Source organism: Theobroma cacao, chromosome 1 (assembly GCF_000208745.1).
Source record: "Theobroma cacao cultivar B97-61/B2 chromosome 1, Criollo_cocoa_genome_V2, whole genome shotgun sequence".
Lineage (NCBI taxonomy): Eukaryota > Viridiplantae > Streptophyta > Magnoliopsida > Malvales > Malvaceae > Theobroma > Theobroma cacao.
Window position 1 is genome coordinate 26845835 of NC_030850.1, and position 15108 is coordinate 26860942.

At 34.6% G+C, this 15108-nt stretch overlaps 2 protein-coding genes across 3 annotated transcripts; one reads left to right on the forward strand and one right to left on the reverse strand.

Moving 5' to 3' along the window:
- On the forward strand, positions 1372-2980 carry LOC18613106 (60S ribosomal protein L14-1). The gene is made up of 5 exons (XM_007050171.2): positions 1372-1460; positions 1618-1719; positions 1879-2008; positions 2100-2212; positions 2761-2980. The coding sequence occupies exons 1-5, from the start codon at positions 1458-1460 to the stop codon at positions 2815-2817; spliced, it is 405 nt and encodes a 134-aa protein (XP_007050233.1). The 5' UTR covers positions 1372-1457; the 3' UTR covers positions 2818-2980.
- On the reverse strand, positions 3270-9852 carry LOC18613107 (probable serine/threonine protein phosphatase 2A regulatory subunit B''delta). 2 transcript variants are annotated; one of them, XM_018128429.1, is made up of 12 exons: positions 8996-9163; positions 7495-7737; positions 7260-7365; positions 7016-7115; positions 6788-6893; positions 6536-6626; positions 5402-5543; positions 4940-5087; positions 4702-4811; positions 4322-4478; positions 4125-4250; positions 3270-4026 (listed from the first exon to the last, which is right to left on the reverse strand). In XM_018128429.1, the coding sequence occupies exons 1-12, from the start codon at positions 9161-9163 to the stop codon at positions 3886-3888; spliced, it is 1638 nt and encodes a 545-aa protein (XP_017983918.1). In that variant the 3' UTR covers positions 3270-3885. The 2 variants fall into 2 exon arrangements, with proteins under 2 accessions (XP_017983918.1, XP_017983921.1); XM_018128432.1 differs by lacking the exon at positions 7260-7365 and having other exon boundaries at positions 8996-9852.

Consider the following 15108-nt stretch of genomic DNA (forward strand, 5'->3'; position numbering starts at 1 on the left):
CAAAATGTCATTTATTATTTTATATCACGTGATACTGATATGATATACTAAACTATCATAATTGATGATAATGTGACATGCTGATATATCATATTTGATGATTATGTGACATGTTAATTTGACATGATAACATAATTATGTAATATTTTTTATTCTCCATATTAATGTCATGTTAATGTTATATGGATATAAAATAACAAGAGATATTTTTTCTAATATAATTAGTCAATCATTAGTCATAAGGCCTTATTTGACCCTAAATAAAAATACAAGCTTGATCAAATGTAATAAAAAATGATTATTTGAATATTTTTGAATACTTTAAGAGCTTATTTGAGTATTATGTCTTAATTTCTCATATATTATTTTTTATTTGTAAATTTTTTATAAATAATATAGTATTTACTAAAATTCATTAATTGTTCTAAAAATGATTTTAAATTTTAATTTAATTTTTAATGGACTAATTTTAATTTATGTTTTTATTAATACATAAAAATTATTTTAAATTTATTTTAATTGGTTTATTAAAGAGTATGAATATTTAACAAGTAAGATATTTGGATACGTATTTGGATAGTAATTCAAAAAATTAATTTAATATTTATAAGATTCGATCAAATAATAAAAAATAACAAGTACTTCATCTATTAATATCCCTACCACTAAAGTTCGTTACTTGGTCAAAAAAATTATTTGAGAAAAATACTTGACTTCCTATCCGTCTCAAACGTGTAAACAATGTTAATAAGAAAATGTGAAATATCTAAAATACATTTCTTATTTCTTCACTCTTTTTCACCTTCCTTATACTAGTTGGCCACCCCATGACTGGATATGACAATGGAATGCTAGATCCGGTTAGATCTCCCCAAGGGAACACAATTTAGTCACGCACCCTAGATTTGGTGCTCCCTTGGGAAGCACAATGCTTTCTAGCCAAATTCGATCATAGGGTGGTAAGTCAGTGAGAGGTAGGATAAAGAGAATTTTGTTTTCAATAAAAGAGAAAAAAACTTTAAAAAATGAAAACTTTTAATTTATATAATTTGATAATTTTTAAAATTAATAAAAAATAAAAATATTTGAAAAATATTACCACGTCATAAAATTAAATAAAAACATTAACGTTTGACAAATGACTGGATTTACATGTATAGTAAAAAATATTATTTTCATATTAATAGATCATTTTGAATATTAATAATTTTGTGTAAAATTATAACTAAAAATTAGTAAGACAGCGTGTTTTACTCAAATTATTTTATCACTCACTGGGCTTTAGAGTCGCCATCATTTTCTAAGGACTGAAGCCCAATAAACCCGTATTGGCTCTCTAAAACCCTAGAAAGTAGAAAGTCAAAGGTACTTATATTGGACTGGCGTTCGTCAGAAACCCTACCTCGCCCTTCCTCTTTGCCTCTTCCGCGCCACAGCCCTTCCCCAGTTCTCTCAAAATGGTAAGGTTGCTACAGAATTAAAAATCCCTTTACTTTTTACATCTCTTGTTGTTTTTTTCTCAGCATCCAAACAACAAAGAGAGAGAATCATACCATGATTTTCCATATGAATATAATGATAATAATTATTATTTTATCTTTGAATTTGTTTGTGCAGCCGTTCAAGAGGTATGTAGAGATTGGAAGAGTGGCTCTGGTTAACTACGGCAAGGACTATGGCAAGCTCGTTGTCATTGTTGACGTCGTTGATCAAAACAGGGTACAAATTATTATTATTATTATTATTTTATATTTTTGGGTGTTAATGGGTTTTAGTACTGTAATTTAGCTTAGATTTAGGTGGTAGAAAAGTGTGATTGAAATGGTTATTATTGTTATGAAATAAGCTGTATTAATGGCTTTGTTAATGTGGTTGTAGGCTCTAGTTGATGCTCCTGATATGGTAAGAAGCCAAATGAACTTTAAAAGGCTAACTCTCACCGATATTAAGATTGATATCAATAGGGTTCCTAAGAAGAAGACTTTGATTGATGCAATGGAGAAAGCTGGTGGGTGTTAAATCCGTAAAACTTATAGGAAAAAGGGTGGTCTTTTCTTTTTTCTTTTTTGTTGCCTGAAACTTGCTTTATAATGGTGCAGATGTGAAGAACAAGTGGGAGAAGAGTTCATGGGGCAGGAAGCTGATCGTGCAGAAAAGACGGGCATCCCTTAATGACTTTGATAGGTTCAAGCTCATGTTGGCAAAGATTAAGGTCAGCAAAATCATTCAAGTTTTTTACATTGCACTTTTCCCATGCTATGCTTACCTGGTTTTTGCGGTCCTTTGAATTTTGTTGTGTTTACTTTAGTACTTAATGGATGTGAGATTGGCATAATTCTGAGTACACAAAGCTGATTCTACAGCTGCCGTGGATAGTAAGCACTGCTTCAAGAATTTGCAGTGTCCAGGGCACTCATTCCAGACTCCTTGTTCAAGTGTTTAATCTGGCATTGACCTCTAGATATGTAGCTAGTCCAGTCCTGTTAGGGCTTCTCTATGAATGAAAGCATGTGCTTTAACTTTTGAATGGAAAAGAAGTTGAAGTTAATTTAGTACACTTTTCTTGCTGTAAAGTGCACTGATAGTAGGTTGAGATTTAATGGTTTAAAGATTGGGAACCAAGACATGATATCTTAAGCTCTTGAATATTGCGCTAATTCACATCAATCATAGTTGTAAAAATTTTGTTTCAACTCTAGAAATTGTTGCTTGATTTTATAATTTGTTGATCCTGATGAACACTGCAAATTTTAACTGCAGAGGGCCGGCATTCTCAGACAGGAGATGGCGAAGCTTAAAAAGGAGACTGCGGCCTAAACTTTCTTCTATTTAAGCCTTTCAATCTTGTTATACTTTTCCAGTTTTTATTAGATTGCATCAATGCACCAATTGCAAACCTACCAAGTTGATTTTTTGCGTTATTGTTATCATGACTGTTGCTTTATTAAATGTCTCTCCTGACTAGATGTTGTCTTTTTTTTTTTGACCTTTTTGATCAAAGCCCCATGCCCATAGAATATTACTTACTAACGTTTGTTGGACTGATGAAAAAGATTTAACTCGAATTATAATTATCCCAATCATTAGCTTACCCGACTGTTGTGTACCATGTTTTGGGTTAAGAAAAAGATGGGTGCTTTGAAAACCTACTAACAAACCGATGGCTTCCAGCGAACCTCTTCGATGAGACCCTTCAACCCTTCCCAACCCCTCTGTAAGTTGATATGTAAAAATTTAAGTGAAATATTTTTTCAAGTCCTGAAAGCCAGTGGAAGAAAAACCTGATCATTTTCACATGGTGATGAATGAAAGAATATAGGATTTCAGTATCCTTCCTGCAATGTTGAAATTTCAGTGCTTTACTGTGTTCTTTTCCCCCTCCCTTCTCCCACTATGAATCTAAAAAAGAACAAGTACCTTATGGGTAGGGAAGGGGGGAGGTTCTGTCTAGCCGCGAATAGGCCCACAACACGTTAACTAGGCAAGCATGCTATCCACCTCTCCATCCGGGGCTCAAAGGCAACGATAAAAGCAAATGGCTGTCTTAACCAATTAACAAAACGACTTTTAAAACAGTTGCAGACTGTTGATTGGATACCTGGGTGATGATTAATTAAGGATAGAGATCATCCCTTCCTCCCTAAAGAAGCAATTAGCTTTCCTGACTGGAGATTTCACTGTGGAACTTGAGTGCAGCACAGCATAATTGCAAATAGCCTGCAGGTGAAATAAGGGCATAAAAGCTCTATGACCCAACTTGATATTTGTGGCTGATGAATTTGCAGCTCCAGATCACCATCATCTGCAGTGTCTCCATGTAGCCAAGCTTTCTTCATTCACCTCGAATATATTAGACAAGGTCCAATAAAAGTCGCCCCACTAAACTTAAAATGGAGCTTCAAGGGACTCATCCCAAACTTCAGCACTCCCATTTGAGGCATCTTCAACATCTTCTTCCATTGAAAGCCTGATATACTCTCTATGTGCAAAGCGATCCCACTCTGTCAAAGTTGGATCCTCACGTTCCTGATCACACAAAAAAAATGCCAAACAGGTTATTGTCAACCCAAAGAACTAAACTAGCATTCATTCAGTACCCACTATCCAATCACGCAATCACTAACCTGCCTAATCACGAATGGATCACGTGTTTCAAAAGCCATAAACTTGTTAAGATTGAAAAGGATGTTAAAAACATTTCCTGAAAGTTTGCACCCTTTCAAGTCCTGTAGCGTGATAAAATCTTCTCTCTGCAAAATATCAACAAGTTAAATCACTTCACATGTAACAAGCAAATAAAATGTAAGAAAGTAGTCTTAACCTCAGGTGCAATCATGTCGAATATTTGACACAATATGTCCTCAAAGAGCACAGGTTCTTGGGCCATGCATTTCATACGATGCAGCTGCTCCTCATAGAAAAATTGCATTTCATTGGGCGTGAGCACACCATTTCCATCCAAATCTATACACTTGAACCTGTAAAAATAACAAATCATATGTAGAAAAGCTAGGGTAGTCAAGCTGGGAAGAAAGCTATAAGGCACGAAACAGGGGTATGCTAAAAATTTATGTTCTGCAATTATAGCAAGGAGTGTTGCATGCCAAAGTGCATGTAAGAATCAACTCAACTTTTAATAAGTAAAACTCCGTAGGGTAATCTATTTTGGAAAATGAGGGAGGGGAAACAAATAAAAAATACCAATATTCAAGACTAGGCTCAGATGATTTGTCCTCCTCTGAGAGCATGAAGTAAACAAAGTCTTCATACCCCATCTTCCCTTCCACCTCACTAGTAAACTGATGTGGAGCCTGAGATGGAATTTTCATGTATTAACTCAGCCAAAGTAAACCTCAATATAGGAAAAAGGTTTATTGTACTTGAAAATGGAAACTAATTGATTCAGAAGTTTAGAGAATTAAGGACCACAACAACCAACCTGCGAAAAGATTCTATCAACAATCCTGTAGGTAAGGGCATGATTGCCGAATCTGATGAGGTTTTCTCTGTCAATGAAGAAATCGTGGTCTGTGTCCAACTCCCAAAACTTACAGTATATAACATAAAAGTGTTCATATGAGAAGTACCTAGAAGATGAAGCAAAAAGAGATTTTATAATTTACATCATTAAAAGATGAAGCAAAAATGCAAGCTCTCCGCTATGTTCAAAGGTTTGCTGACCATTCAGAAAGAAAAAGAGGAAGAACTTCCATGCTTTTACTGACCAACTAAAAAAGTAGAGAGAGACTGCAGCCCAAGTTTGCATATTGCATCAGATATGTGATTGAAAAAGAAGGAAGTATAATGTTCTGGCTATTCTTCAAAAGGACTGTGAGAATTTGTTTGTCGTTGCTTTAAAAAAAGCAGCATATATTCTAAAAAGGTCCACCTGGATACTAACCTAAGGACTTTGTTAATGTCCTCTTCCTCATCAGCATGTTGCAGGGCCACAATCAGATTTCCACGTTTCAGCTCCCTGAGAGTAAGACGGCCATTTCCCGATCTATTGATGTGATAAAATATTCTGTATATGACAGTTTCAGCTGGAACATTAACACAGAAATTTATGTTGTCCAGTATCAGTTATTCACTATTAAATGTCCAGTGATTGGAGTAACAAAAAACTAAATAGATAAATGAAACAATCCATGGAACCCCCAAATGTCTTAAACAATCAATCAACTCTTTTTGAAGCATCTTTTTCCAGCTTGATTATGTAGAGGAAATGTCACCCCCCACCCTTTCTCTTCTTTAATTTTAAAATCATTTGATGAAAACTCCTCAAGCAGAAATGCATTCTTACCAATCAACCACCATGATGTCTATGTTTAGAATCTTTGTTAACTTAGCCAGGATTACACAACTATCCTACAAAAACTGTATTCAATTTCTAAAAGAAATTATTATAATTCTTTATGCATTCTTTTTTGAGATCGATAAACTGAGAGTTTCATAAGCCAATGCCTTTGATGATAAAATGTGAAAGTATATCAATTAACAAATGAAAAATGTTAGTAGGTGAAAAATTGCAGCTTCAAAATCTATCAAGCCACTTTTTGTGAGAATTTCCCGAGAAATTATCAAATCTGCAGGAACAAATTCAGCCTTCAGACTGAAATCAGAATCCATGAATTGGCTGGCAGGATATTGTAAATGCATGTCAATCTTGCTTGGGCAAGGCTTCAGGTTTGATTCAAATAATATTAGCAATTTCAGTCTAAGTCATTCAGAACCCTATGCATACAATCCTGTTGGTTTCATTAACGTTTGTCCAATGGGCTCTTTGAATAATTGCATTACATTATAGTCCAAGTCAACAGGGTAAAACTATATGCTGTGAACTATGCATACAAATCCTGCCAAACTACATCATCATCCTTGAGATTGAACCAATCCATGGGATACACTGCAGCCAATGTAGCCGGTAGATTGCATGTTCAAGTATGGTTGTAGCTTTGCACATTAATTCACTTTTAAAGAATTAAGGCATGAAAAAAGGAAATCAAGTTTACTACTTGATGGTTATTTCAGTTACCATATCTATCTTGAAACTCAGGTGTGCTTCTCAGGAATTCTAATCCTGGATGGGTTGCCAAAAGTTCTCGAAGAACAGGTCTGAAATCAACCTGCATCCAAGTCCCAAATGATCTTATGAAGAAATGAATAAAATGTGAAAAACTTTAGGCTCTCAAAATGATAATTTTAACAGAAGAAACTGCTAACCAAGATGATTTGTTCTGAACGAACACACAAAGAAAACCTGAGCTGGGCAGATGGCAAAACAAACCTGAATGAGGTGCTTGCGGCCTGGCTGCCTAAGAATTTCAAATGTTTGAGTTGCTATATCCATTGTCAGCATGTGGCCATCAACCCAATACTTAATAAAGGCATCTCTGAAGTCAAACAATAAGCTTAAGAATGCATGATAAAAGCACTTATTTAAACAGACCCATGTTTAAGCAATCAGGGTAATTCCTAGACATAAAACATCTATTCAGTTACAAAGATGCTCTACCTGGTCACTATTCCAGTACAGTCTACATCTATCTTTCTAAAAAGTGCAGAAGAGAGGAAAGATGGTAGCTTGCAAACTTCCTTTGTCACTGTTTTAAACTCTGCATAACCAGAGAAAAGGATTAATTCCTCTCGAATTTCAAGGGGATCTATTCACCTTCTGCACTAGAAGATAGGAATGTTTTAAGGGGAAAAAATGACTTAAAATATAAAATGAAGACATAAAGATCAAATACACATCTCACCATCTATTTGCAATCCATTTAGAGGATTATTAAAAAGGTGATTAATTTTAGAAAGACATTGTTCTTTCAATTCCTTTGTTGGTGGACGACCATTTTGGAAATAAAACTGCAAGCAATTATCAGAAGTATATTTTTCAGCAATCAAATGTAGTAAAACCAACATTTCTAATCTAAGAAAGCTTTAAATTATATATAACAAATAGCCCACAAGAGGACTTTCAGTAGCAAATCAAACCTGTGGAATGACTTCTTGCATTGGTTCACTGACTAATTTCAACGGAGAGCCAAGAGCTGAAGGGCTGGACTTCTGCTTCGACATGCGAGGAGAACCAGATGAGCTTCTTGGAGAAAGTGGAGGTGCATTGCCACTGGGAAACATGGAAGGCAATGAATTGCTCCCAACAACATTTACATTAGAAAGGTTCACAAAGGCATTAACACTGGACCCTGCCTTTGCATCATCAATCAGAGATTTGACCTACACTCATATTAAAAAGTGAGATATGAAAGCTCATTGCATGACAAAACATATATTGGTTGAGATGAACCTTTAGTATGGTGGAAAATCTAGCAACCACAAAAGAAAATAAATTTAAAATCCACAAAATTTTCTAACTTATGATTTTTCCATATTCTATCAAATTCAGTCATAAAAGAAGGTAGAAATTATTCAATTGAGTAAATGAAGTAATTGTGTTTGAAAAAAACATAAAATAAGTTTAAAAAAAAGATAAAAATAACATATGATAAAATAACATATAAAAATAGAAAATATTAATAATAAAAAAATGGACTTAATTCTTTTTTTTCATTGTATTTTTTTATAGTCTTTTTTATATTCTTTATTCTTTTTTCAACATTTATATTCAAAATTTACAATTATAATAATCATTTACAAAAACAAAATGTCACATTTACAATTATTCAGAATTGACAAATATCTTAGATAGATCAGAGCCTGTGGACCTCATCCTTTTAGTTTTCTGCGCCCTAGGTGCCCCTAGAGCGGCATTCCAACCACCAGGATTAGGATCTCTCTCCATAACCATCTTGATGCATAATATAAGTGCAATTTTCACCATGCTTACTAGACCAAAATTATATCACAGAATTATCATGTTCACTTTTCATTATAGCACGTATCACGACATTAACATTTAGTCAAAATCATGCAATCACGTTTAAGAGCATAAAACCACCAAACAAGGTACCCTATGACCATGAATCAGAGTGATTGCTCTTGATTAAAATGAATCTATGTTTGCAGCCATTTGTACCTCTCTTTAGTGTTTTAAATCACAGTGACGTCATCAACAACGGTAAGCCCCATCCGACACACAGTATCATAAAGTATCGTTAATAAACAAGTCCTTTTTTTTTTTAATGTTTAAGTTTCATATGTCCCTTCTTAGAAATAACCAATTTTTACAGTCATCCAATCCTAGCAACTTTTTGTTATCATTTTTATTTGGTGTGCAAGTCTTTTTGACCATCCATTCATTGAAACCTACAAAGATCATAAGATTAACATCATGGTGCACTCAAAGGCATCATATTATTAATTCCCGTGAACTTCAAAATGAAATAACTTTCACATTACAACAATTAATACCATTAGACACTATATCCAAAGGTAAGCAGCCAAATAAAGTTAAAAAACAAAATCTAATATTAAAACAGATACTAACAAATCAATAATAACAAAACTTTGATAGATAGATAAATAAATAAATTACCAGATGGCCGGTCTCTGGAAGAGAAAGCCACTGCGAGAACAAGTCCTCGACAAGTTGAGGACTGGTTTTTAGTGCAAATGGAGACACTTCAGGAAGCTGCAAAAGCTCTGGGTCCAAACAAGCAGCATCCTCCAATGCATCAACTTCCATTTTTATAAATAACGACATCTCGCCGACCTTATCAACCACACTAAAAGTCAACACTCTAAAACCCTGACTCGTTCAATTCTTCAAATGTAACAGTCCACACTTCACTTTCGCGATTTCTCTCAGTAAACGAAAATGAAAGAATCGCGCTTCGGAATTATGGTTTCTGAGGTGAATTGACAACACTGTAGAAATAATTGACAGGTTTTACTACAAATTGTTAAAGAAAGTGACTGTACAAAATCTTTTTTTCCACTGGAAGGAAAAACGTCCCGCTTCAAAGCACGCCCTTCCCCCAAAACCCTAACTGTCGAGTTACGAAACTGAAACAATAAACTGACATACAAATTCTCCCAAGCTTCTCGCCGAAGAGTTGTCTGTTTTGGCTTCAAAGCAAGAAGTAAAGACTGAAAATACTTCCCTCCAACAATTTCCGTTCGCTTTTGGTCCGGAAAAGGAAACAAAATGAAAAAAAAAAACAAACCAAAACAAAATCAAAGATGCCAAGGGGATAATTATTGGCGGTGAATCTGAGATAAAACGAGGAATTTAAGTGAAGGATTAAAAGAAAAAAAAAACATAAGAGAATTCAGAGTTTTTTTTTTTTATTATTATTGGTTTTTCTTACAGAGAGAGGGGATAGACAAGAACGAAAAAGGAAACCGCTACGAAGAATGGGGAGAGAAAGAAAAAAGCAAAGAAAAGAGCGAAGCGCGTGGAGTGGAGTGTTTCGGTGTTTGTAGGTAAATACTAGTATCCGTATAGTTATACGGTTTTACTTGGGTTGACCCCAGGTCATGTCATCCGCATTCCTTATCTGCTTTGCTGACGTAAACATTTAATAATTTTCGGTCATCTATCTATTCATCGACTCCCGTCTGCCGCTTCCCGGTTGGCGGTCCTTGTGTTTTAGCTGGTTCATTTCGGTTTTCAAAATTTTTTTCATCTTAATCAAATATTCAAATTTAAAATAAATGCTAAGATTAAGAAGGGAGAAACCCATTTCCAAATGATTTGACTTTAACTTTATCAAGTGGTATCAATCGTATTCAACTTTTCATTGATGTGTAGAGATGATAATGAATACTTTTTAATTTGATATATGTATAATTTTTTTATATTAAAATTTGAGATGATTATGAGTAGTAAATTTAGTATTCATTTCGAGTTTGGATAAGATACAAATATCATCACGTAGATATTCGATATCCAATATTTATTTATTTATTTTTAATTATTTAAATTATTATTTGAAATATTTTTTTTATATTTGTGGGAAAGGAAATATGCTTATTACATCATTTTAGGCCAGAAAACGCCTATACTATCAGCAAACAAAATTGTGGTTATATTGGATGGTGGAGAATCCAATATGTGCAATCTCAAAGGTAAGTTGTCATGGTGGGTGAACATTCAATCCGCATATTAATTCGCTTCACGATGAATATGAAGTATAGTACAGTCCCAAGATCGATGAAGTAACTCCCTAATGCGTTTAATTTGTATATTCGGATCCAACTGCAAATTTTGATTGATCGTCTTCTGCAAAGTGAGCAAGGAGTTTGATTCTACTTGGACTTTCCTGAAGCCCTTATCCCAACAGAGCTTTAAACTCTAGTATAGAGCCCATAGTTCTACTTGCAGTGAGAAAGAAATACCTATTTTGTAGATAAATCCTTATAGCCAGTTTCCAACTTCATCTCTAATCACCCCTCCTGCTGCAACTAACATTGGTTGGCCCCTCGCACTGCCATCGACATTGAGCTTTACAAAGGAATGTTTTGGTAATTCCCAAGATATTAAGGACTCTTTTTTCACAACATCATGATGTCTCATAATATTGTCCCAAGCTTCCTTAGAGCGGGTCCAAATCTGCTTCCATGCATTGTTTGGCCAAATAAATGTTGTATCGAACACAGACCTGTTTCTCCAGTGCCATAGTATCCATTTGGAATGTATAAAAATGGTTCCCCATGGTAATCCCGCAAGCATTTTCTCGCTTTTCATATTTTCCAGTACCAACTTTGCAAATCCAAAGAGAAGAAGCTACTTTTTTTGAGTTCTGGTTCCATCTGCAACCATAAACTTCTACTAGAGACACAGTCTTTCAGGGCATGAATTAAAGTTTCTGCTCGGTTATTACAACGAGGGCAGGAATTAGATATGCCAATATTCCTTTTTAACAACCACGTTTTGGTCGACAATGAATCATGAAGAATCCTCCATATGAAAACTCTCACCTTTCTTGAACTAACGGTTTTCTAGATATGTTGCCAGTTATTCCTTTGTGAAGCTTGGTTGCTGAATTGTAGCTCATAAGCGGATTTCACAGAAAACAGTCCATTACTTGTTGGGATCTAGAGGGTTGTGTCCTCTGCATTGCTAGTAGGATCGATCATTGCTACTATAATCGTGAGTATGATATTTGTGGGAAGTTCTTGTTCCATCTGCTTCAAATCCCAATTCCCCACCTCGTCACAATAACTGGCTACCGGTAAGTTGATTTTTGCATCAGATAAGCCTTTAAGTGCATGGTTTAGCAGTGGTCCGCAGTTAAGCCAGTTATCTGTCCAGAAATATGTATGGTGACCATTCCCAACATTCTTCCCCAAACCTTTTTCAAGTACTGACCTACTTTTTAAAATACTCTTCCACACATGAGGCAGTTGGTTTAGACTTGACTGACATAAAATCTACATTCTGAAGATATTTATCTCGTAATATCTCTATCTAAAAGCTTTCCTTATGTTGCCAGATCTGCCAATCAAGTTTAGTAAATAGTGCTAGGTTAAATTTGCGAGAGTCACGGAGTTGCAATCCACCTGTTTCTTTTTTTGCGCAAAGTGTATCCTAGTTTATAGCATGAATCTTCCTTGTATTTCCCATATGGCCCCAAATAAAATTTTGATTCAAACTATCTAATGCTTTGATTGTTGCCTCTGGTAGAAAAGAAGTTTGCATTAAATAGGAGGCCATTGTACTGGTTATTGATTGAACCAACGTTATTCTTCCGGCCATTGACAACTTTCTATTGCTCCATATCTCTAACCGTTGCTTGATCCTAGATATCAACCCAGAATATGTTTCCTTTGTTGTTCTCCCATGCAACATTGGTGTTCCAAAGTATTTCTCAAAATCTATGGTCAAGGACATCTTGGTAGTATTACTTAGCATGTGAGCTTGAGGACTGCTAATATTTGATGAAACTAGTAGTCTTGATTTTGAAAGACTTACTCTTTGTCCTGATGCCCTACAAAATTGATCCAGGATCTGCATCATTACCTTAACTTGTTTTAGAAAAATAATACCAAAAAACATCAAGTCATCAGTAAAAGTAATGTGAGAAATAGCAGGGCCCTTCTTTGTCCAACGTAACGGTTTCCAGTCCCCAAAATTTACTGCTCCTTTAATTAAATGTGACAAGTTTTCCAGACAAAGAACAAACAAATAAGGCAAAAGTGGATCACCTTGTCGAATGCCCCTAGTGGGTGAAAAGGTTTCTGATTTTTGCCCATTCCAAATAATGGAGAATGTGGGAGTTTTGATGGTAAACATTATTAGGCTCACCCATGTAACTGGGAGCCCAATTTCTCTTAAAACTTCCTGTAGAAACTTCCATTTTAGTTTGTCATAAGCCTTTTTCAGGTCTATTTTTATTCCTATAGCTCCTTCAGTTCTTTTCATCATTCTCATTGTGTGGATTGCGTCTTGGGCAATAATGATATTGTTTGTAGCATGTATGCCAGGAATGAAGCTACTTTGATTTTTGCTGATGATGTCACTCAAAAGGGGTCGCAATCGACGAACCAGTACCTTGCTAATTGTTTTCATCATGACCGAGCATAAGCTAATTGGTCGAAATTGGGTGATCTTTTTTGGATTTTCCATTTTAGGGATAAGCGTTATTAATGTGTGGTTCAGTTTAACTAGGAAGGTACCAGCGGGGTAAGCAGTCTGTACCATTTGAAATATATCCGAACCTAATGTATCCCAATTGTTCTGAAAAAATGCTGCTGGAAACCCATCAAACCCCGAACTGTTGTTTGAGTTCATTGATAGGACAGCTCTCTTGACCTCTTCATAGGAAATAGGTTCTGATATTTCCATTATTTTATTTCCCCTCAACCTCTAGTTCGAGTTCCTTGGAAGAGATATTTGTTCTCCATCATCCTAGAACAAGTCGCGATAAAACCTTACTCTTTATTTTGACTTGGTCATAACACCAAGTGTCATCGCCTTTCTTTAAAGCCAAAATCTTGCTTCTCCTTTGTTTACCTTTAACTACAACATGGTAGAATTTGGTATTTGCATCCCTATATTTCACCCAATCAAGTCTTGCTTTCTGTTGCCACATGGTTTCTTCTTGGTATAAAATTAAGTTGTATCCTCCGCCAATATGAGCTCCAAATGTTGCAAAAAATCACTGTGATTTTTGTCCAGTTGAATCTGAATCCCTTTAAGCGATGCTAAAACCCGGCTTTTCCTACTATAAATGTTCCCATACTTTTCTTGTTTTCATTTATTTAAGGCAGTTGATAAATCTTTCAGAGCTATTGGTATATCTACTTCTTGTAAGTTCCAGTGCTCCCTGATAAAATCTTTAAATCGTGGATGAGATTGCCAACACAGTTCAAACCAAAACTGTCTATCCAAAGGCTGTTCTTGCTGAGTATTTTGACATCTCACCAAGATAGTGTGGTGCTCTGAGTGAGTCCTTGGCAAGATCAGTGCTTGGCTGTGCGAGAGAAGGTCACACCATGGTTCATTGGCTATTGCTCTATCTAGGCGAACTCTGGTTTAATTCAACCCATCCCTTTTATTACACCTATTTTAAAAATCATTTATTGTTTAAATTTTAATTTTAATAGTAGTTTACTTTTATAAATTTAATTATAAGGGAAACGTATAAATGTGAATTGTGAAATATAATTTTTTTTATAAGTACTAGTTCAAGTTCGAATAATTAAGTAATCATGAAGAGGTTAATATTTTTTTTTACACAATCAAGTAGTTAACAAGCAGTGGGTAGGGTGTTAGGGTTCGAGTAAGAAATTTAAAAAATAACTGAGTAGTTGTAGAGTTATCTTACTTTTTAATAGGTTTCGAAGTAAGGTACCTCAAATTACCAAATACCTTACTCATTGACAACTCTACAATGAAAGTTATCAAGATCGAAGTAAGTCTGTACCAAAGTGGATCATTCTCCTCTATAAAAGAGTTGGGACATCCGTGCTTGATGATGAATTTGAGAAGACTTCAAGATTTGCTCAAGCATGCTTGAGGGTTAAGTTTGTTGGTGAAGTTTTTCTTGCAAGCCACTGCAATTTGGAAATTTGAGTTTTGAAGAAAAGATATGAGAGGAAAAAACGTATACAAATTTCATGTTGGAACTTTAATTGGAAATTTGTAGGCAAATAACAATTTATTTATCAGTTGGATTTCTAGTATTCTTTAAAATCGAGAATGTCATCTGAATAATTCTTTCACACTTTGCTTCAAAGGTCAACGACTTGATCTTGAACAATGTCCTCTAATTCACTTCAAGGGTCAATGACTTGATTTAAATAATGTCTTCTGATGAATGGGTTGAGACCAATATCAGCTTTCTTTAGAATTTCTTTACTTGAGACTTGAGACTTTGGAAAAGTTTTAAGTTTTCAAAAATCTTCTCATTCTTAATTCTTTTGAATTGTGTCAAATGGCTTGGAGAAACACTGTATTTGTCAAATGACTTCCATTTTTAGTTTCTTTGACTTTATCTTTAAATTATTTTAATTTAATTAATAATAAATCAGGATGATTTATAGATAGTTTTTTTATTGGTCCAACTTTGAGATTTTGAGTTTTGATTTGCTCGAATTTGCATATTATCTTTAAATTATCTTAATTTATTTAAAGATAAATTGAATAACTAACTTTGATTTTATCTCCAAATTATCTTAATTAATTTAAAGATAAACTAGATG

What these genes read in the sequence shown, in the direction of transcription:
- LOC18613106 (XM_007050171.2), top strand. An exon ending in TGATGCAATGGAGAAAGCTG is followed by an intron (nt 2,009 to 2,099) that starts GTGGGTGTTAAA and finishes ATAATGGTGCAG; the next exon opens with ATGTGAAGAACAAGTGGGAG. An exon ending in TCATGTTGGCAAAGATTAAG is followed by an intron (nt 2,213 to 2,760) that starts GTCAGCAAAATC and finishes TTTTAACTGCAG; the next exon opens with AGGGCCGGCATTCTCAGACA.
- LOC18613107 (XM_018128429.1), bottom strand. Translation starts at nt 9,163, where the DNA reads ATGTCGTTATTTATAAAAATGGAAGTTGATGCATTGGAGGATGCTGCT. An exon ending in TGAGTTTCAAGATAGATATG is followed by an intron (nt 5,544 to 6,535) that starts GTAACTGAAATA and finishes TTAATGTTCCAG; the next exon opens with CTGAAACTGTCATATACAGA. An exon ending in TTGATAGAATCTTTTCGCAG is followed by an intron (nt 4,812 to 4,939) that starts GTTGGTTGTTGT and finishes ATTCCATCTCAG; the next exon opens with GCTCCACATCAGTTTACTAG.